The following is a 24,003-nucleotide window of genomic DNA, read 5'->3' on the forward strand; positions in this document are numbered from 1 at the left end:
CTCTCTCTCTCTCTCTCTCTCACTGTTTAAACACTAAAAGAGTCTGTTTGTGTGATGGTAAGTCTGTCTTGTACTTTACTTGAGTGCTTCATTTTTCCTACATTCAAGTTTGAGCTCCTTCACTGTCTGTGTGTCATAGTCACAGTTTCATAGTCAGACATAATCATAATCCTCTTGACACATTTTAATCTGCTTTCAGAACTGGACCCTGCACTTAAACAGCTCTGGATTTAATACCAAATTATCTTCTGATGTCTGATTCACATGAAATTACCTTTTCATAATCCATATCATGTACTTTATTCTGAGTTAATAATAACACTGACACAGGCAGTCATGAAATAAAGCAGAATTCATCACCTTCTTTTAAATGTCGAACACTGACCAGGTCTTCAACACTACTACAGAAACACTCTCTGAAACTTTATAAGCAGCCGGATTTACACTTTATTCACTTTATTTAGTCTGAGACATAGGAGCATCAGTACTAGGATGACACTCACAGATCTCACAGATACAGAGTATTCCTAATTTTGTGAAATTACAGCAAAATACTCCAAACAAGCCCTGGATCCTGGATTTTAAACATTTTTATAGTTTTTGTTATTATTATTATTTAATAGCAGGTGACTGGATTGACAGACTATTGGTGGTTAATGTGTTATTTGTTTTATAAAGTGTCTGTAGACTATTAGGATTTCTCAGAGTAATCACTGCATTACACTGCACACACATCACTATTAGAGCATCCCTGTGAGTGAAGGAATCTGACTATATTAAAAGCAAGTCAGTGCATAGCATCAGTGCTCAGGTAGACTATTAATGTTCACACTTCCTGAAATATCTAGTAGTAACTGGGATTTAACAGAACATGAATATCGAACTCATTAAGCCCTTTTTCCCTGTTTACACGACCTGTGATCAGTCTCTGACTACCAGCATTAAGGCAAATGGCCTGGGTCAGTTCATGACTCGTATTCTCAGGGAGTGTACAGTATATCACCATGTAGAGCTTGGTATGAATGCTGACTACATTACTGTATATGGTTTTGCTCTGAATTTTTTTTTTCTTCTGAAATGCTAGTGTCCATTGTGCATCATTAATCAATTTAATGGGCTACCTGGAGACACCTGAGAGAGTACACCTGCAAGAAGTACCTGATGACTCCATATCCACTGCCACTGCCTGGACCTCAGGGTCAATTTAAGTAGATCATGCAAAAACTAGGATCAGGATAGAAATGACCTTTGGGATTCTCAAGTCACAATTCAATTGTTTAAGACAGTAAAGTGTAAACCCAGCCAAGGCATGTGACATAACAGTGCTGCACAGTATAAGCATGATTAGGAAGGAGAAACTCCCTGATTTGGTGTGTCCTGTCACCATGGACCAATCAGAGGGCAGGGCTGTGAGACAGGCCTTTGCTGAACAATTACTTTGTTACTTAATAAATTTAGGTTACTGTTGAAACACCACACATTAAAGAGTGGACACAATCTTTATTTGTCCATTTATTCTTTTTTAATTCAGTGATTTGTCTTTTCTGCAAAGGAGAAAAAATGCTACATTAAGGCATTAAGAATATTTGAGAAGTACGTTAAAGAACATTTCAATATGGCAATACTATACCATTCATACAGATTTTTTTAAAATACTGATTTACCTCTGAGGTCACCCTGGTATGCCTACAGGTGGAGGTGCTAGGTTGGGAGGAAGGCTGTAACCCCATGGATTAAGCAGGAAAACATATTGCTAGTAGATAAATTTGAACATACAAGACTTTGTGTAGACCACTGTGGTAATTTACTATGAAAGCAGTGAGTGAGTTCTCTCAGACCTCTCAGAGCACACAGAGATCATCTGTATATCAGGATTATGTTCAAAATCAGCTACAGTTAATGTATTGAATACACTAAAGTCACTTGTGCCCAGTACACAGTAATCACCTCATGTGTAGTGCTGCCAGGCTCTAGCAGTCTTATGGAACAAAGAGGAAACACACAGCTTATTAATGCTTACACATCTATTTCAATTACATTTTATTGTAGTCCACTTTTACTCAACGTCTACAAAAGGCTTTGATATGCTGGAGCCACCTGGGTCAGAAGAGGTATTTCAGAGCTATGGTCCTCCACTAAAGGGCCAATTCTTCAGCCAGTGTATAATCTGGAGGTGGAGGACCACCGGCAGGGTTTTATTTTTTCACTCTTTCTCCTATTACCTGTAAAAATATCATCAGAGCACTTTGTCAGAGGCAAAGCAATCAGACAATTAAGAGAGGAAACACATCAACATAGTTAAAAGAATAATACTGACACATTTCACACAAACTCCTGTACAACTCAGTATCTTTGGGGCATATTTGAAATTAGTGTATTGATTTTAAAAACATTGTTTAAATATTGAGGATTAAGTTGGCAAAAACATTTACATGTTCATTTATGTATTACATTTTACATGTTTTATACAATTAAAATTTGTTTATTATATTAATTTATGAATTAATTTCGTTATGCTTTTAAATAATTCTCTGGTTTGTACTGATTTGAGAATGCTAGACTGAATTAATCATTATCTAATAGTTTGTTAATAATTAAAGAAATGTTCAGTTAAATGTGAGTCTCAGATCTATAATATTTAAGGAATATTAAAGTTATTTTTAAAAATATTAACTCCATAAATAATGTTTCCTATTAATAATGAGCAACAGTTATGGTAAATCATATATTCAACAAAATATAAATATAATGAATACGTTCTTAATAATTTAAAATGGGTTAAAGATAATTACTAAGCAGTTAATGATCAGGAATTGTTTGTACTAAGAGAGAATGATCAGGAATTGTTTGTATGTCCACAGCTGAAAAAGGTCGACTCCTCTCACAGATGTGTGTGTACATTAGTGAGTTAGTGTGGTGTGTTTTCTCTCGTCCACAGTGTGTGTGATTGTGCTGTATCACATCCTCCCCCTCAGCACCTGCAGTCGCTCCCAGCTGCAGCAGTGCTTCTCTGTGCACTCTCACTGACCGAGGTTTTTGTACCACGCTCTAACACTGTGTGAACACTCCACCACTATGGTAACTCTGGCAGTAGTAATCTCCTGCATCTTCAGTCTGGACTCCACTGATGGTCAGAGTGAAGTCAGTATTAGATCCACTGCCTCTGAAACGAGCTGGAGTCCCTGAGTATAAGCTAGTAGCAGTATAGATGAGGAGTTTAGGAACTTCTCCAGGTTTCTGCAGGTACCAGGCTAGTTCATCACCACCATAGACCCTGCTACTGGTTCTACAGTTGATGGTGACTGTGTTTCCTGGAACAACAGTTTGCACTGAAGGAGTCTGAGTCACAGTCACCTGACCTCTGGATCCTGAAGAGAAACATAGATTGTGATTGTATGCTGTAAAGTGGTGTAGAATTAGTATGAAATGAAGTGTGTGAGGCTGTGAGCTGATGTTAAAGTCTCACCTTGAGTCCAGAGGGCCAGTGTGCAGATGAAGACGCTGATCAAAGTCATGGTTGCTGTGGGTGAAGTTGCTGAGCAGCAGCTCTCAGTCATGAAGTGTTAAAGTCACAGGGCTATAAACACTCGCAGAGCACTGAAGCATGGACTGCCAATGCAAAGTGTGTGTGTGTGTGTGTGTGTGTGTGTGTGTGTGCACTGCAGTGTGATGGAGGTTTTTGTACGATGGTTTCATTAGAATGTATCACTGTGGTGCACTTTTGGTGGAGGCACCAAACTCATCGTGAACAGTAAGTGTGTTTTCTTCTTTTAAAACAAAATCCATTTAGTTCATTACTAATTACATGAATAAATAAACTTAATCTAAACAGATTATTTATGTTTTTAATTGATTTTTATTGTGTATTATTATGCTCTGATGAGGAATACATTTCAGTATCAGAACAGATCCCATATCAATGTTCTTGAACATTCAACAAATATACAATTATTTTTGTCAAATATGTAATAATTACACACTTGCTATATATTCGACATGCAATAACTCTGCAGTTACTGTATAATAAACATTTAATAAATATAGTTACTCTGTAAAATCCAGATGAAAGCTACTGTGTGTGTGTGTTAAACAATTAATATTTCTGTAATCAGCTACACTTGTATTTAGTGCAGTTAAATATGCTGAAGGTTTGAACTATAAAGTAATAAAACTTGTTATGAAAAATGATTTTTCTCAGATAAATTACAGTGTGGAACTTGTTTGTTTTGTCTATGAACTGAAACTGATGTCAAATAATAAAGTACTCAGTGAAACTCAGTCATGAAGTCAGACTTTATTAGACTTAATTACTCTGTAAGATCAGTCAGTTCCACTAAGTTACAGAAATATTTCATAATCATTTCTAATTGCGTGTGAATGACGTGTGCATGATGTGTGTGTTTCTCCTCTCCAGCGGATCCCGCAGCTCCCTCCGTGTCTCTGCTCTCTCCGTCCCCTCTGCAGCTGTCTGAGGGATCGGCCTCGCTGCTCTGCCTGCTGTCTGGCTACTCTCCACAGGGGGCGCTGGTTAGCTGGACAGTGGACGGCTCAGAGGTGAAGAACGGGGTTCTGACCAGCGCAGAAGAAGAGAAGAACGGCCGTTACAGCCGCAGCAGCACCCTGACCCTCAGCAAAGACCTCTGGGAAAAGGGGGAGGAGTTCAGCTGTAAGGTCTCCCATAACAACGTCAATCATCCAGTCACGTTCAGAAAGAGTCAGTGTGAAGGCTAGTGGATCCAAGATAGAGTTTAACATAGAGCTGCTTCTGATCCATCTACAGTAGAGTTTCAATTCTACACAATGCTTACATTTCTGTCTTTACTCTGTTCACTGTCCTGTTGCTCTTCCTGTAGTTTCTGCTGAAATAAATCTGAATTTTGGATGTTGTCTGTTCTTTTATTAGAGTTAATAGTGATGATCAGTGTGATGAGAGAGTGTGATTAGCTGTAGATTCAGTGCTGTGTGTTGTGCTTCAGTGAGTTTGACTGAAGGAAGTTGAACATCTGGTGAAGTTTCTGCTCTATTCTGGGAGAAATGAAACTATTCACTCCTGTTAATGCAAATCTCACTTACACCTCACTGCTCTCTCTCTCTCTCTCTGTTTCAGTCTCTCTCTCTCTGTTTCAGTCTCTCTCTCTCTCTCTCTCTCTCTCTCTCTCTCTCTCTGCTAACAATGAGCCATAGTTAGAATAGTTTTAAAATGTGACAATCCTCTTCTCCTGGGTTCATTTTAATCTCTTTTGAGAACTGGACACGGCCCTGAGTGTGCTACAGTTTCAATAATAAAATTATCATCAGGTGTGAGTTGACTCAAAGGGCATAAAATTTGTATATTTCCTTTGTATCTTGGCATCTTATTCCCCCCAGTGCTGAATGATTTGATACCACTTAAGTTTGACTCGTTATTTCAAACAATCGCATGTGCTGTCAGTAGATGGTTCATGTTTTACTCGTCTGAGTCTCAAGATTTATCCGTTTCAGTCGCTTCCCTTTCAAATTCCTCAAACAGTTTGCAGGATTTGCTAAAGGTCATGAAGCCTCAGTGTATTATACAATGCTGACACAAACTATCAGTAATGAAGCCCTCTCAGCCCTTAAAAGGGTGTGGGGAAGAGATTTAAACTGAACACTGAAGGAGGAAGTATGGGATAGAGTATGTGAGAGCTCTGAAGAGGCAGGACAATTATCCTTAGGGGATGTAGGAGAGCAGGAACAGCATCATTTCCGGAATGGACTGCAGAGATGGACAAAGTAGCACCATATGAAAATCTGTCATATAAAATGTTTACCAGATTAGCCACATTGTATTTGTTAAAATACAGAAACATTTAATGACAAACAAATAATTATTTTTAATTAATTAAATATTAGGAATGTTTATAATTTGCTTGTATTGAACAAGAATACTAAGAACAAATACATAAAAGTGGATCACTGGACCCATTCATATTTTTCTTACTTAACCAATATTAAAACATCACAATTCATTATAAACACACGCCTCCGGGGCTGGGGGTCAATTCCCACTTCTGCCCTGTGTGCGTGGAGTTTGCATTTTCTCCCTGCACTTCAGGGGTTTCCTCAGGGTACTCCGGGTTCCTCCCCCATGGGTTAACATGGATGATAAGCAGTTCAACAAACCTGTCGTTACATCATGCATTAAGAAACTCCACCTTTAATTTACTGACTTTTTACCTCAGTTAAGAAGTCAGTCAGCAGTCAGGAGAAGACTGTGAGCAGAGGAGGTGTGATATGAGCAGGGTACGAGACTAAGAAGAGGCTTACCTTAGAGAAATCATTTTTTTTAGATAAAATATAAATATAGACGTACAACCCTGAATGAAATAGTTTATCCATGCCATAACAACAAATAAAACTTTACTTAAAACATATTTGTGTGTGATGGTGCTACGGGGCTCACCACTTCGTGTGTATAAAAGTGCCGTATAGGGCCCGCTTGTCCGAGCGGACAATATATAACACTTAGCGGAACCAAGTGTGGGAGTGGGGAGGACGAGGAAGTGCACGCTAGCTGTCAAACAGCTCGGCCAAAACCGAACGCTTCAGCTGGGGCACAGACTGAGTAGCTTGAGTACACCACGCTGTAGCACTAGCCACCAAGCTAACTCCGGGGATAGTAGATGTGAGGGTAGTAGTGCTTATGTTACACTGTGAAGGATCAGAAATGTGGGAAGACAAGAGCCTACGGCTCAACACAAAAGCACCGCGGTGAGGAAGGGAACAACTCAAAATGGCCTTATCATTGGCTGAACTTAAAGGAACTAAATGATAAAGGAGCAATTCCTTCCTAGCTTAAAATTAGCTGAATATTTATCTCAGAAACAGATTCCTCTTTCTAGCCTCCTCTTAGATCTCTTCCTTAATGGACTTTCTCTTTAGTTCTGTATTCCTTTCTTTCCATCAATGTTTTCTCTCTACCCAACGATTCCTTTTTTCTCCTTTCTCAATAAACTCTTCTGATTTTGAGTTCCTTTTCCTGCTAAACCTCAATATTCTCTTCTCTAATTCTAAACCTCAAATTACCAACCAGTGTAGCGTGAAGCTGCTCTGTTACCTGGCACAGATCTATGTCAGCACACGGAGTGAGGAATTCAGTGGATTATAAAGAGACGCGGCCAGGTGCAGCACGTTTAGACTGATTACTTGCACGAGGGCGTCACATTATAAAAGCCCGTGCAGGTGGCCGCGGATTTGCCTGAAACGGCACCTGCGGTGTCACTGATGTATTTCCATTCTTGTAGCTTATTTCAGACAGATGAAGCAGTGAGGTTGATGGCAGTCAGGCAGGACAGCAGCTTTCAGCAGCTAATCCATATTTAAAACCAGGTTATTGGTAAATGTGTTTATATTTTAATCTACAGACTGTTGTACTGTTTCAGCATTAACAGAGGAAATAATTTGATTCATGTACTTATTAGTGTAAGGATACAAAACTACTAGCAGTATTTCCCACACGAGGTTACACTTGGATGATCTGTCAAAGTAATCTGACAGCCACTGAGGTATATGTTTTCCATTAAAAATAAAGTATTTTATTTATTAAGCCATTCCATCAATCCCAGGGGCATTGTTTGAGCAACTTGGCTGTTTAAAGAGCACACTTTAAGGGAAGGTAGGAGGGTTGTAGGGAAGGTGGTAGCTGAGCAGACCTTTCCTCTCAGCGTAGCTGACTGTAGAAACATCAGTGTGAAGAAAACCTGCACTTGTATCCATCTGTCCACTTCATGACCAAGGTTTTATCTATGACACCAGTGTTAGTTGTTTTATTTTGCAGGGACATCATTTATTCATTCCTCTTTCTGTATTTTGATGAGACTCCTGTGCATTGTATGTTCTGTTTCTAGCACCTATAGAATAGGGCCTTTCGCACTGCTTTAGTTCCAGAACTAAATTTACGGTACTAAAGTACTGGGTGATTTTGCGCTAAATATTTCCCAGTACCATTAAAAGGGTTGCATTCGCACTGACAGTGGGCACTAGGAAGTGACGTAAGCCGGTTGACAGCCAAGTCATTTGTGTGCGGCGTTCAACAACGGAAACAAAGAAGAACAACGCAAACACCCGGAGGATGGAGTACGCTGTGATCGGAGCTGTGTTTTTGTTGTGTCTCACGGGTTTCACAATAATGGACATGGAATGTCGACGTATACGTAAAGCGATTGAAAGAACTGTATGTTTACATGGATAGTACCAGTTGTGCTGGTTAGACCCTGTTCTGGAGTAGGAGCTAATTTGGTTGTCGAAAAAGGCAGTGCGGTACTAAAATCGCACCCAGTTCCGGAGGTGCGAAAACGCCAAAAAGTGGGTAGTTCCACAATTAGTTCAAGTACTATGAAAAGGTTCCCACGGTGCGAAAGGCCCTAATGATGTAACACTGTTTGGATCTTTATCAGGGCTGGATTATACAATGAGATGTAGATGCCACTGGCTGAGTCAGGGATTGGTGTTTACAGTGCAGTACAGGTGGGATTGATGTCAAATTATTTATTACTTATCAATTTTATTAAATTAGTGATAAAGGTGGCCGTGGTTAAATTATGTTGGTGTAGAACATGACATACAGTGCAGTCAAGTGAAAGATTGATACATTGCTATGCAACATATTCTTGTGCGAGAACATTGATATTCAACATATAGAAGGTGTTCCAAATAAGTTGCATGTAAACATTTGTTCTGTGAGACTGGGTGAGGCGGGATTGGTCAGAGTTTGATCAGGAGCAGGTGGAATTATTCAGACTTTCTACATGGTTGTAGTATCACCCAGGTTGTTGACCATGCTGCTGATTTTTTTTTTGTTTTTGACGACTCTATACAGAAAATCATTATCTAATGGTTTATTAATAACTAAAGAAATCATATGTGCAACAAAAAATAAATATAATAAATATTAGCTTAATTATTTAAAATGAGATAAAAAATAATTACAAAGCAGTTAATGAGAATGATCAGGAATTGTTTGTATGTCCACAGCTGAGAAAGGTGGACTCCTCTCACAGATGTGTGTGTGTACATTAGTGAGTTAGTGTGGTGTGTTTTCTCTCATCCACAGTGTGTGTCATTGTGCTGTACCACATCCTCCCCCTCAGCACCTGCAGTCGCTCCCAGCTGCAGCAGTGCTTCTCTGTGGACTCTCACTGACCGAGGTTTTTGTACCACGCTCTAACACTGTGTGAACACATAGCTACTACTGATCTCATGGTAACTCTGACAGTAGTAATCTCCTGCATCTTCAGTCTGGACTCCACTGATGGTCAGAGTGAAGTCAGTATTAGATCCACTGCCTCTGAAACGAGCTGGAGTCCCTGAGTATAAGCTAGTAGCATAGTAGATCAAGAGTTTAGGAGCTTCTCCAGGTTTCTGCAGGTACCAGCCGAGGTAGCTACCAGCATACACTCTGCTACTGGTTCTACAGTTGATGGTGACTGTGTTTCCTGGAACAACAGTTTGCACTGAAGGAGTCTGAGTCACAGTCACCTGACCTCTGGATCCTGAAGAGAAACATAGATTGTGTTTGTATGCTGTAAAGTGGTGTAGAATTAGTATGAAATGAAGTGTGTGAGGCTGTGAGTTGATGTTAAAGTCTCACCTTGAGTCCAGAGGGCCAGTGTGCAGATGAAGACGCTGATCAAAGTCATGGTTGCTGTGGGTGAAGTTGCTGAGCAGCAGCTCTCAGTCATGAAGTGTTAAAGTCAGAGGGCTATAAACACTCGCAGAGCACTGAAGCATGGGCTGCCAATTGCTATTCTGGGAGAAATGAAACTATTCAGTCCTCTTAATGCAAATCTTACTTACACCTCACTGCTCTCTCTCTCTCTCTCTCTCTCTCTCTCACTGTTTAAACACTAAAACAGTCTGTTTGTGTGATGGTAAGTCTGTCTTGTACTTTACTTGAGTGCTTCATTTTTCCTACATTCAAGTTTGAGCTCCTTCACTGTCTGTGTGTCATAGTCACAGTTTCATAGTCAGACATAATCATAATCTTCTTGAGACATTTTAATCTGGTTTCAGAACTGGACCCTGCATTAAACAGCTCTGGATTTAATACCAAATTATCTTCTGATGTCTGACTCACATGAAATTACCTTTTCGTAAACCATATCATGTAGCGTATTCTGAGTTAATAATAACACTGACACAGGCAGTCATGAAATCAAGCAGAATTCATCACATTCTTTTAAATGTGGAACACAGACCAGGTCTTCAACACTACTACAGAAACACTCTCTGAAACTTTATAAGCAGACGGATTTACACTTTATTCACTTTATTTAGTCTGAGACATAGGAGCATCAGTACTAGGATGACAATCCCACAGATAGAGAGTATTCCTAATTTTGTGAAATTATAGCAAAATCGTCCAAACAAGCCCTGAGTCCAAGTGTCCATTGTGCATCATTAATCAATTTAATGGGCTACCTGGAGACACCTGAGAGGGTACGCCTGCAAGAAGTACCTGATGACTCCATAAATACTGCCACTGCCTGGACCTCAGGGTTGATATAAGTAGATCATGCAAAAACTAGGATCAGGATAGAAATGACCTTTGGGATTCTCAAGTCACAATTCAATTGTTAAAGACTGTAAAGTCTAAACCCAGTCAAGGCATGTGACATAACAGTACTGCACAGTATAAGCATGATTAGGAAGGAGAAACTCCCTGATTTGGTGCGTCCTGTACAGTAAATTTATGTTACTGTTGAAACACCACACATTAAACAGTGGACACAATCTTTATTTGTCCATTCATTATTTTTTTTTATTCAGTGATTTGTCTTTTCTGCAAAGGAGAAAAAAAATGCTACATTAAGGCATTAAGAATATTTGAGAAGTACATTAAAGCACATTTCAACATGGCAATACTATACCATTTATAAATCTGTTCAATTTACAGTTTAATTTATTTAATATGCAGGGGTTTATATTCCATGTCTAGTTCTAGGGTTCTTTTGTACAGCACCCTTACATTAAAAACCCCACACCTTGGACATGTTGAGTGTTGGATAATTCAGATTTTTTTTTAAATACTGATTTACCTCTGAGGTCACCCTGGTATGCCTACAGGTGGAGGTGCTAGGTTGGGAGGAAGGCTGTTACCCCGTGGATTAAGCAGGAAAACATATTGCTAGTAGATAAATTTGAACATACAAGAATTTGTGTAGACCACTGTGGTAATTTAATATGAAAGCAGTGAGTGAGTTTACTCCCAAAGACCTCTCAGAGCACACAGAGATCATCTGTATATCAGGATTATGTTCAAAATCGGCTACAATTAATGTATTGAATACACTAAAGTCACTTGTGCCCAGTACACAATAATCACCTCATGTGTAGTGCTGCCAGGCTCTAGCAGTCTTATTGAACAAAGAGGAAACACACAGCTTATTAATGCTTACACATCTATTTCAATTACATTTTATTTTAGTCCACTTTTACTCAATTTCTACAAAAGACTTTGATATGCTGGAGCCACCTGGGTCAGAAGAGGTATTTCAGAGCTATGGTCCTCCATTAAAGGGTCAATTCTTCAGCCAGTGTATAATCTGGAGGTGGAGGACCCCCGGCAGGGTTTTATTTTTTTTTCATTATTTCTCCTATTAGCTGTAAAAATATCATCAGAGCACTTTGTCAGAGGCAAAGCAATCAGACAATGAAGAGAGGAAACACATCAACTTTTAGACAAGTGGCCTACTTACCACGTTGTATAATATTTTTATATTTGGTCTTTTCTGCTGCCAAGATCGCCTAACACTGTTTGGATTGCAACTTAAGAGATTAATAATTACTAATAATTTATTGCTAATTATTTCATTTGTGATTACTTTTACATAAAGTACCATGTAAATTTAAATAAAATGATCTATTACAACTTATGCATTTACACAGTCAAGCACTTGAACCAGTGTGAGATCTGCTCTTTTTAAAGTGAACGTGCACAGGACTTGATGAGGAAAGCCTGGCTCAACTTAACGAGTTGTTAACCCACATCATGATACTAATGAACCCAGCTTATGAATGTTTGGTTAAGTGAAGTCGGCTATCATACTGAGATCACAAGTTTGTTGAGCTTGCTTGGTGGTACAGTCCTCAGGTGGGATTGATCAAACTTTGAACAGGAACAGGTGGAATTGGTCAGAATGTCTGTAGAAATGGGTGGGATTGGTCAAGCTTTTTTCAAGAGTGGATGGGATTGGTAAAACTTTGCAGGAGTTGGTATGGTTTCTCAAATGTTCTGCTTAAGTGGACGGGATTGGTCAATTATTCTGCGGGAGCCTGTAAGATTGGTGAACTTTCTGCAGCAGTGGGTGGGAATGGCTAACAATTATGTGGGAGTGGGTGGGATTAGTCAAACATTCTGCAGAAGTGGGCGAGATTGGAGATCCTTTGAGCAGAAGTAGTTTGGGACTGGTCAGGAACAGGCAAGACTCATCAGACCTTCTGAGTGGTTGTTGTAGTGCTCAGGATGTTGACGGTGCTGCTGATGTTGCAGTGATTTTGAAGAATTTCTACAGAAAATCAGGTTGTTACATTTTACATTGCAATAAAATCAGGAAACTGCAAAACAATGGTGTTGATAATGTAAAAATGAAACCTAATGCCTTACAGCTAATTAATGTCATCCAAGTAATTAAAAATAAAGAATAATACTGAATAATAATATATTATAATATAACTCAGTATCTTTGGGGCATATTTGAAATTAATGTATTGATTTTAAAAGCATTATTTAAATATTGAGGATTAAGAAAAACATTTACATGTTCATTTATGTATTACGTTTTAAAATTTCTTTATTATATTAATTTATAAATATTTTCTTTCATTCTTTTAAATAATTCTCTGGTTTATACTGATTTGAGAATGCTAGACTGAATTATTGATTATCTCATGGTTTATTAATAATTAAAGAAATGTTCAGTTAAATTTCAGTCTCAGCTCCATAATGTGGATCTATTTAATGAATATTAATATTAAAATTATTATAATAAAAAATTAACTCTATAATAGTGTTTGATATTAACCATAAATACGTTTTTTGGTTAGAAATATATGCAACAAAATGCAAATAAATTATTTCTTAAATTTTTAAAATGGGATAAAGATAATTACTAAGCAGTTAATCAGAATGATCAGGAATTGTTTGTATGTCCACAGCTGAGAAAGGTGGACTCTTCTCACAGATGTGTGTGTGTGCATTAGTGAGTTAGTGTGGTGTGTTTTCTCTCGTCCACAGTGTGTCATTGTGCTGTATCACATCCTCCCCCTCAGCACCTGCAGTCGCTCCCAGCTGCAGCAGTGCTTCTCTGTGCACTCTCACTGACCGAGGTTTTTGTACCACGCTCTAACACTGTGTGAACACATAGCTACTACTGATCACATGTGCACTCTGACAGTAGTAATCTCCTGCATCTTCAGTCTGGACTCCACTGATGGTCAGAGTGAAGTCAGTATTAGATCCACTGCCTCTGAAACGAGCTGGAGTCCCTGACTGTAAGCTAGTAGCATAGTAGATCAGGAGTTTAGGAGCTTCTCCAGGTTTCTGCAGGTACCAGGCTAGGTAGTTACCATTAAGCACACTGCTACTGGTTCTACAGTTGATGGTGACTGTGTTTCCTGGAACAACAGTTTGCACTGAAGGAGTCTGAGTCACAGTCACCTGACCTCTGGATCCTGAAGAGAAACATGGATTGTATTTGTATGCTGTAAAGTGGTGTAGAATTAGTATGAAATGAAGTGTGTGAGGCTGTGAGTTGATGTTAAAGTCTCACCTTGAGTCCAGAGGGCCAGTGTGCAGATGAAGACGCTGATCAAAGTCATGGTTGCTGTGGGTGAAGTTGCTGAGCAGCAGCTCTCAGTCATGAAGTGTTAAAGTCACAGGGCTATAAACACTTGCAGAGCACTGAAGCATGGGCTGCCAATGCAAAGTGTGTGTGTGCGTGCGTGTGTGTGTGTGTGTGTGTGTCTGTGTGTGTGTGTGCACTGCAGTGTGATGGAGGTTTTTGTACGATGGTTTCATTAGAATGTATCACTGTGGTTGACTTTTGGTGGAGGCTCCAAACTCATCGTGAACAGTAAGTGTGTTTTCTTCTTTTAACACAAAATCCATTTAGTTCATTACTAATTACATGAATAAATAAACTTTAACTAAGCAGATTATTTACATTTATAATTGCATAATTGATTTTTATTGTGTATTATTATGCTCTGATGAGGAATACATTTCAGTATCAGAACAGATCCCATATCAATGTTCTTGAACATTCAAGAAATATACAATTATTTTTGTTAAATATGTAATAATTACACACTTGCTATATATTCGACATGCAATAACTCTGCAGTTACTGTATAATAAACATTTAATAAACATAGTTACTTTGTGCTGATGTAAAATCCAGATGAAAGCTGCTGTGTGTGTTTGTGTTAAACAATGAATATTTCTGTAGTCAGCTACATTTGTATTTGCTGCAGTTAAATATGCTGAAGGTTTGAACTATAAAGTAATAACTTGTTATGAAAAATGATTTTTCTCAGATAAATTACAGTGTGGAACTTGTTTTTTTGTCTATGAACTGAAACTGATGTCAAATAATAAAGTACTCAGTGAAACTCAGTCATGAAGTCAGACTTTATTAGACTTAATTACTCTGTAAGATCAGTCAGTTCCACAAAGTTACAGAAATATTTCATAATCATTTCTAATTGTGTGTGAATGACGTGTGTATGATGTGTGTGTGTTTCTCCTCTCCAGCGGGTCCCGTGGTGAAGCCGTCCGTGTCTCTGCTCTCTCCATCCCCTCTGCAGCTGTCTGAGGGATCGGCCTCGCTGCTCTGCCTGCTGTCTGGCTACTCTCCACAGGGGGCGCTGGTTAGCTGGACAGTGGACGGCTCAGAGGTGAAGAACGGGGTTCTGACCAGCGCAGAAGAAGAGAAGAACGGCCGTTACAGCCGCAGCAGCACCCTGACCCTCAGCAAAGACCTCTGGGAAAAGGGGGAGGAGTTCAGCTGTAAGGTCTCCCATAACAACGTCAATCATCCAGTCACGTTCAGAAAGAGTCAGTGTGAAGGCTAGTGGATCCAAGATAGAGTTTAACATAGAGCTGCTTCTGATCCATCTACAATAGAGTTTCAATTCTACACAATGCTGACATTTCTGTCTTTACTCTGTTCACTGTCCTGTTGCTCTTCCTGTAGTTTTTGCTGAAATAAAACTGAATTTTGGACGTTGTCTGTTCTTTTATTAGAGTTAATAGTGATGATCAGTGTGATGAGAGAGTGTGATTAGCTGTAGATTCAGTGCTGTGTGTTGTGCTTCAGTGAGTTTGACTGAAGGAAGTTGAACATCTGGTGAAGTTTCTGCTCTATTCTGGGAGAAATGAAACTATTCAGTCCCTTTAATGCAAATCTCATTTACACCTCACTTCTCTGTCTCTCTCTCTCTCTGCTAACAATGAGCCCTAGTTAGAATAGTTTTAATATGTGACAATCCTCTTCTCCTGGGTTCATTGTAATCTGGGTTCTGGAACTGGACACGGCCCTGAGTGTGCTGCAGTTTCAATAACAAAATTATCATCAGGTGTCAGTTGAATCAAAGGGCATAAAATTTGTATATTTATTATATTAAATGTAGAATTTTACAATTAAATAATAATGAACTGTCTACACCTTTTCCTAACATTGCAGTAAAGCCTACCTCTCTTCACATGTTAGACAGAGTAACAACATGAAAGCTCAGGGTTTTAACAGAAAACTCACCACATGACTTTTAAAAATTGACTGTTGGCAGATCGTGTATCGGAAGTCGTCTATGTGTAAGCTGTTCTTCATTCAATTCATTAGATTTGGCCATAGTGATAGACAGAGGTGTGCATCAGGACTGGACTCCCACACAACTCAACAAAATGTTCCAGGAGCAGTTTTTACTCTCATGCAGGCAGGAGACATGAAGCTTTAAACGTTCTGCAGGAGCAGGCAGGATTGATCAAACTTTCAGGAGAAGCAGGTGGGATTAGTAAACTTTCTGCAGGAGCAGGAGGAATTGATCAAACCTTCCTTTGTATCTTAGCATCTTATTCCCCCCAGTGCTGAAAGATTTGATACAACTGAAATTTGACTTGTTATTTCAAACAATCACATGTGCTGTCAGTAGATGGTTCATGTTTTACTCGTCTGAGTCTCAGAGAAGGTGAATACTCTGAAACTGAATTGAATTCCCAAGATTTATCCGTTTCAGTCGCTTCCCTTTCAAATTCCTCAAACAGTTTGCAGGATTTGCTAAAGGTCATGAAGCCTCAGTGTATTATACAATGCTGACACAAACTATCAGTAATGAAGCGCTCTCAGCCCTTAAAAGGGTGTGGGAAAGAGATTTAAACTGAACACTGAAGGAGGAAGTATGGGATAGAATATGTGAGAGCTCTGAAGAGGCAGGACAATTATCCTTAGGGGATGTAGGAGAGCAGGAACAGCATCATTTCCGGAATGGACTGCAGAGATGGACAAAGTTGCACCATATGAAAATCTGTCATATAAAATGTTTACCAGATTAGCCACATTGTATTTGTTAAAATACAAAAACATTTAATGACAAACAAATAATTATTTTTAATCAATTCAATATTAGGAATGTTTATAATTTACTTGTATTGAACAAGAATACTAAGAACAAATACATAAAAGTGGATCACTGGACCCATTCATTTTTTTCTTACTTAACCAATATTAAAACATCACAATTCATTATAAACACATGCCTCCGGGGCTGGGGGTCAATTCCCACTTCAGCCCTGTGTGCATGGAGTTTGCATGTTCTCCCTGCACTTCAGGGGTTTCCTCAGGATACTCCGGGTTCCTCTCCATGGGTTATCATGGAAGATAAGCAGTTCAACAAACGTGTAGGTACATCATGCATTAAGAAACTCCACCTTTAATTTACTGACTTTTTACCTCAGTTAAGAAGTCAGTCAGCAGTCAGGAGAAGACTGTGAGCAGAGGAGGTATGATATGAGCAGGGTACGAGACAAAGAAGAGGCTTACCTTAGAGAAATAATTTTTTTAGATAAAATATAAATATAGACGTAGAACCCTGAATGAAATAGTTTATCCATGCCATAACAACAAATAAAACTTTACTTAAAACATATTTGTGTGTGATGGTGCTACACCGCTTCGTGTGTATAAAAGTGCCGTATAGGGCCCGCTTGTCCGAGCAGACAATATATAACACTTAGTGGAAACAAGTGTGGGAGTGGGGAGGACGAGGAAGTGCACGCTAGCCGTCAAACAGCTCGGCCAAAACCGAACGCTTCAGCTGGGGAGCAGACTGAGTAGCTCGACTACACCACGCTGTAGCACTAGCCACCAAGCTAACTCTGGGGATAGTAGATGTGAGGGTAGTAGTGCTTATGTTACACTGTGAAGGATCAGAAATGTGGGAACACAAGAGCCTACGGCTCAACACAAAAGCACCGCGGTGAGGAAGGGAACAACTCAAAATGGCCTTATCATTGGCCGAACTTAAAGGAACCAAATGATAAAGGAGCAATTCCTTCCTAGCTTAAAAGCTGAATATTTATCTCAGAGACAGATTCCTATTTCTAGCCTCCTCTTAGATCTCTTCCTTAATGGACGTTCTGTTTAGTTCTGTATTCCTTTCTTACCATCAATGTTTTCTCTCTACACTACGATTGCTATTTTTCTCAATAAACTCTTCTGATTTTGAGTTCCTTTTCTTGCTAAACCTCAATATTCTCTTCTCTAATTCTAAACCTCAAATTACCAACCAGTGTAGCGTGAAGCTGCTCTGTTACCTGGCACAGATCTATGTCAGCACACTGAGTGAGGAATTCAGTGGATTATAAAGAGACACGGCCAGGTGCAGCACGTTTAGACTGATTACCTGCACGAGGGCGTCACATTATAAAAGCCCGTGCAGGTGGCCGTGGATTTGCCTGAAACGGCACCTGCGGTGTCACAGATGTATTTCCATTCTTGTAGTTTATTTCAGACAGATGAAGCAGTGAGGTTGATGGCAGTCAGGCAGGACAGCAGCTTTCAGCAGCTAATCCATATTTAAAACCAGGTTATTGGTAAATGTGTTTATATTTTAATCTACAGACTGTTGTACTGTTTTTGGATTAACAGAGGAAATAATTTGATTCATGTACTTATTAGTGTAAGGATACAAAACTACTAGCGGTGTTTCCCACACGAGGTTACACTTGGATGATCTGTCAAAGTAATCTGACAGCCACTGAGGTATATGTTTTCCATTAAAAATAAAGTATTTTATTTATTAAGCCATTCCATCAATCCCAGGGGCATTGTTTGAGCAACTTGGCTGTTTAAAGAGCACACTTTAGGGGAAAGTAGGAGGGTTGTAGGGAAGGTGGTAGCTGAGCAGACCTTTCCTCTCAGCATAGCTGACTGTAGAAACATCAGTCTGAAGAAAACCAGCATGTGGAGGGGAGAAACCCAATGAACTCACTTGATGAATTCACACTGTTGTTCTTACACATCAGTTAATCCTGATATTTACTCGTAAGGGTTTGCCATGATTAAACCATGAATAAATCAATATGGAAATATTTTAAGGCATTTTAGACAGCTTGAGAAAAGTCAGCTAAGTCCTCTGGGGGCTGATCCCCTCATACCTTAAAGTTCTAGAAACGCCCTTGTCTGATACACTGAGTTTAATTAACACAGAAAACCTGGACTTGTATCCATCTGTCCACTTCATGACCGAGGTTTTATTTATGACACCAGTGTTAGTCAGAGTTTGTTTTATTTTGCAGGGACATCATTTATTCATTCCTCTTTCCCTCTGTATTTTGATGTGAGACTCCTGTGCATTGTATGTTCTGTTTCTAGCAGCTATAGAATGATGTAACACTGCTTGGATCTTTATCAGGGCTGGATTATACAATGAGATGTAGAACAGCGCTGCCACTGGCTGAGTCAGGGATTAGTGTTTACAGTGCAGGACAGGTGGGATTGATGTCCAATAACTTGTTACATAACAATTTTATTAAATATTCAATATATATAGAAGGTGCTGCAAATAAGTTGCATGCAAACGTTTGTTCTGTGAGACTGGGTGAGGCGGGATTGGTCAGAGTTTGATCAGGAGCAGGTGGGATTATTCAGACTTTCTGCAAGACCTTGTGGGATTGATCAGAGTTTCTGCATGGTTGTTGTAGCACTCAGGTTGTTGAACGTGCTGCTGATTTTTTGTTTTTGACGACTCTATACAGAAAATCATTATCTAATCGTTTATGAATAACTAAAGAAATGTTCAGTTAAATGTCAGTCTCAGCTCTATAATGTGGGTCTATTTAATGAATATTAAAGTTCTTATAATAAAATATTAACTCAATAATAGTGATTGATATTAACAATGAAGAACTGTTTTGGTAAATAATATATCCAACAAAATATAATAAATACTTTCTTAATAATTTAAAATGAGATAAAGATAATTACTAAGCAGTTAATCAGAACGATCAGGAATTGTTTGTATGTCCACAGCTGAGAAAGGTGGACTCTTCTCACAGATGTGTGTGTGCATCATTGAGTTAGTGTGGTGTGTTTTCTCTCGTCCACAGTGTGTGTCATTGTGCTGTATCACATCCTCCCCCTCAGCACCTGCAGTCGCTCCCAGCTGCAGCAGTGCTTCTCTGTGCACTCTCACTGACCGAGGTTTTTGTACCACGCTCTAACAGTGTGTGAACACATAGCTACTACTGATCTGATGTAAACTCTGACAGTAGTAATCTCCTGCATCTTCAGTCTGGACTCCACTGATGGTCAGAGTGAAGTCAGTATCAGATCCACTGCCTCTGAAACGAGCTGGAGTCCCTGAGTATAAGCTAGTAGCCCAGTAGATCAGGGGTTTAGGAGCTTCTCCAGGTTTCTGCAGGTACCAGGCTAGTTCATTACCATCATACACCCTGCTACTGGTTCTACAGTTGATGGTGACTGTGTTTCCTGGAACAACAGTTTGCACTGAAGGAGTCTGAGTCACAGTCACCTGACCTCTGGATCCTGAAGAGAAACATAGATTGTGTTTGTATGCTGTAATGTGGTGTAGAATTAGTATGAAATGAAGTGTGTGAGGCTGTGAGTTGATGTTAAACTCTCACCTTGAGTCCAGAGGGCCAGTGTGCAGATGAAGACGCTGATCAAAGTCATGGTTGCTGTGGGTGAAGTTTCTGAGCAGCAGCTCTCAGTCATGAAGTGTTAAAGTCACAGGGCTATAAACACTCGCAGAGCACTGAAGCATGGGCTGCCAATTGCTATTCTGGGAGAAATGAAACTATTCAGTCCTCTTAATGCAAATCTCACTTACACCTCACTGCTCTCTCTCTCTCTTACTTGTTAAACACTAAAACAGTCTGTTTGTGTGATGGTAAGTCTGTCTTGTACTTTACTTGAGTGCTTGATTTTTCCAACATTCAAGTTTGAGCTCCTTCACTGTCTGTGTGTCATAGTCACAGTTTCATAGTCAGACATAATCATAATCTTCTTGAGACATTTTAATCTGGTTTCAGAACTGGACCCTGCACTTAAACAGCTCTGGATTTAATACCAAATTATCTTCTGATGTCTGACTCACATGAAATTACCTTTTCATTAACCATATCATGTACCTTATTCTGAGTTAATAATAACAGTGACACAGGCAGTCATGAAATCAAGCAGAATTCATCACATTCTTTTAAATGTTGAACACTGACCAGGTCTTCAACACTACTACAGAAACACTCTCTGAAACTTTATAAACACATGGATTTACACCTTATTCACTTTATTTAGTCTGAGACATAGGAGCATCAGTACTAGGATGACAATCCCACAGATACAGAGTATTCCTAATTTTGTGAAATTATACTAAAATACTCCAAACAATCCCTGAATCCCAGATTTCAAACATTTTTATAGTTTTTTTTTTTAATTATTATTATTATTTCATAGCAAGTAAGTGAATTAACAGAACAATCATTATATCATTATATGTTTTATAAAGTGTCTGTAGACTATTAGGATTTCTCAGAGTAATCACTGCATTACACTGCATACACATCACTATTAGAGCATCCCTGTGAGTGAAGGAATCTGACTATATTAAAAGCAAGTCAGTGCATAGCATCCGTGTTCAGGTAGACTATTAATTTTCACACTTCCTGAAATATCTAGTAGTAACTGGGATTTAACAGAACATGAATATAGAACTCATTAAGCCCTTTTTCCTGTTTACACGACCTGTGATCAGTCTCTGACTACCAGCATTAAGGCAAATGGTCTGGGTCAGTTCATGACTCGTATTCTCAGGGAGTGTACACTATATCACCATGTAGAGCTTGGTATGAATGCTGACTACATTACTCTATATGGTTTTGTGCTGAATTTTTTTTTCTTCTGAAATGCTAGTGCCCATTGTGCATCATTAATCAATTTAATGGGCTACCTGGAGACACCTGAGAGGGTACGCCTGCAAGAAGTACCTGATAACTCCATATCCACTGCCACTGCCTGGACCTCAGGGTCGATTTAAGTAGATCATGCAAAAACTAGGATCAGAATAGAAATTACCTTTGGGATTTTCAAGTCACAATTCAATTGTTTAAGACTGTAAAGTGTAAACCCAGCCAAGGCGTGTGACATAACAGTGCTGCACAGTATAAGCATGATTAGGAAGGAGAAACTCCCTGATTTGGTGTGTCCTGTCACCATGGACCAATCAGAGGGCAGGGCTGTGAGACAGGCCTTTGCTGAACAATTATTTTGTTACTTAATAAATTTATGTTACTGTTGAAATACCACACATTAAAGAGTGGACACAATCTTTATTTGTCCATTTATTCTTTTTTAATTCAGTGATTTGTCTTTTCTGCAAAGGAGAAAAAATGCTACATTAAGGCATTAAGAATATTTGAGAAGTACGTTAAAGCACATTTCAACATGGCAATACTATACCATTCATACAGATTTTTTTTAAATACTGATTTACCTCTGAGGTCACCCTGGTATGCCTACAGGTGGAGGTGCTAGGTTGGGAGTAAGGCTGTTACCCCATGGATTAAGCAGGAAAACATATTGCTAGTAGATAAATTTGAACATACAAGACTTTGTGTAGACCACTGAAGTAATTTACTATGAAAGCAGTGAGTGAGTTTACTCCCAAAGACCTCTCAGAGCACACAGAGATCATCTGTATATCAGGATTATGTTCAAAATTGACTACAATTAATGTATTGAATACACTAAAGTCACTTGTGCCCAGTACACAATAATCACCTCATGTGTAGTGCTGCCAGGCTCTAGCAGTCTTATTGAACAAAGAGGAAACACACAGCTTATTAATGCTTACACATCTATTTCAATTACATTTTATTTTAGTCCACTTTTACTCAACGTCTACAAAAGGCTTTGATATGCTGGAGCCACCTGGGTCAGAAGAGGTATTTCAGAGCTATGGTCCTCCATTAAAGGGCCAATTCTTCAGCCAGTGTATAATCTGGAGGTGGAGGACCACCGGCAGGGTTTTATTTTTTCACTCTTTCTCCTATTACCTGTAAAAATATCATCAGAGCACTTTGTCAGAGGCAAAGCAATCAGACAATTAAGAGAGGAAACACATCAACATAGTTAAAAGAATAATACTGACACATTTCACACAAACTCCTGTACAACTCAGTATCTTTGGGGCATATTTGAAATTAATGTATTGATTTTAAAAACATTGTTTAAATATTGAGGATTAAGTTGACAAAAACATTTACATGTTCATTTATGTATTACATTTGACATGTTTTATACAATTAAAATTTGTTTATTATATTAATTTATGAATTAATTTCGTCATGCTTTTAAATAATTCTCTGGTTTGTACTGATTTGAGAATGAGAATTAATCATTATCTAATAGTTTGTTAATAATTGAAGAAACGTTCAGTTAAATGTCAGTCTCAGATCTATAATATGGCTCTATTTAAGGAATATTAAAGTTATTTTTAAAAATATTAACTCTATAACTAATGTTTCCTACTAATAATGAGCAACTGTTATGGTAAATCATATATTCAACAAAATATAAATATTATGAATACGTTCTTAATAATTTAAAATGGGTTAAAGATAATTACTAAGCAGTTAATCAGAATGATCAGGAATTGTTTGTATGTCCACAGCTGAGAAAGGTGGACTCCTCTAACAGATGTGTGTGTGCATTATTGAGTTAGTGTGGTGTGTTTTCTCTCGTCCACAGTGTGTGTCATTGTGCTGTATCACATCCTCCCCCTCAGCACCTGCAGTCGCTCCCAGCTGCAGCAGTGCTTCTCTGTGCACTCTCACTGACCGAGGTTTTTGTACCACGCTCTAACACTGTGTGAACACCCAGCTACTACTGATCTCATGGTAACTCTGACAGTAGTAATCTCCTGCATCTTCAGTCTGGACTCCACTGATGGTCAGAGTGAAGTCAGTATTAGATCCACTACCTCTGAAACGAGCTGGAGTCCCTGAGTTTAAGTTAGTAGCCTCATAGATCAGGAGTTTAGGAACTTCTCCAGGTTTCTGCAGGTACCAGTGTAGTTCGTTACCATAATACACCCTGCTACTGGTTCTACAGTTGATGGTGACTGTGTTTCCTGGAACAACAGTTTGCACTGAAGGAGTCTGAGTCACAGTCACCTGACCTCTGTATCCTGAAGAGAAACATAGATTGTGTTTGTATGCTGTAAAGTGTTGAAGAATTAGTATGAAATGAAGTGTGTGAGGCTGTGAGTTGATGTTAAAGTCTCACCTTGAGTCCAGAGGGCCAGTGTGCAGATGAAGACGCTGATCAAAGTCATGGTTGCTGTGGGTGAAGTTGCTGAGCAGCAGCTCTCAGTCATGAAGTGTTAAAGTCACAGGGCTATAAACACTCGCAGAGCACTGAAGCATGGGCTGCCAATGCAAAGTGTGTGTGTGTGTGTGTGTTAAATTGT

General features: G+C 39.0%; 3 long non-coding RNA genes and 1 gene segment (V, D, J or C); 2 read left to right on the forward strand and 2 right to left on the reverse strand.

Annotated features, from left to right (window-relative positions):
* The window catches only part of LOC117599588 (uncharacterized), a 29,622-nt gene extending 14,381 nt beyond the window's left edge, over positions 1-15,241 (forward strand). Inside the window, exons 1-2 of one of the 2 annotated variants that reach the window (XR_008304820.1) lie at positions 13,977-14,090; positions 14,771-15,241. This is a non-coding gene — a long non-coding RNA (uncharacterized LOC117599588). Of the gene's footprint in view, positions 1-13,976; positions 14,091-14,770 lie in introns of those variants that run through there. The other variant, XR_008304821.1, reaches the window with a different exon arrangement.
* LOC128321227 (uncharacterized) lies at positions 3,472-4,882 on the forward strand. The gene is made up of 2 exons (XR_008304824.1): positions 3,472-3,751; positions 4,415-4,882. It is a non-coding gene; the product is annotated as an uncharacterized LOC128321227 (long non-coding RNA).
* Positions 13,279-13,878, reverse strand: LOC117599585 (Ig kappa chain V region 3381-like). The segment is given in 2 exon segments: positions 13,279-13,689; positions 13,788-13,878. Coding segments are annotated over 2 exon segments (420 nt in total).
* A 7,131-nt stretch (positions 15,242-22,372) lies between the features above and the next one.
* On the reverse strand, positions 22,373-23,717 carry LOC128321225 (uncharacterized). Its single transcript, XR_008304819.1, has 2 exons — positions 23,515-23,717; positions 22,373-22,588 (listed from the first exon to the last, which is right to left on the reverse strand). It is a non-coding gene; the product is annotated as an uncharacterized LOC128321225 (long non-coding RNA).
* Between the last annotated feature and the right edge of the window lie 286 nt (positions 23,718-24,003).

This window comes from Pangasianodon hypophthalmus, chromosome 18 (assembly GCF_027358585.1).
Source record: "Pangasianodon hypophthalmus isolate fPanHyp1 chromosome 18, fPanHyp1.pri, whole genome shotgun sequence".
NCBI classification, from domain to species: domain Eukaryota; kingdom Metazoa; phylum Chordata; class Actinopteri; order Siluriformes; family Pangasiidae; genus Pangasianodon; species Pangasianodon hypophthalmus.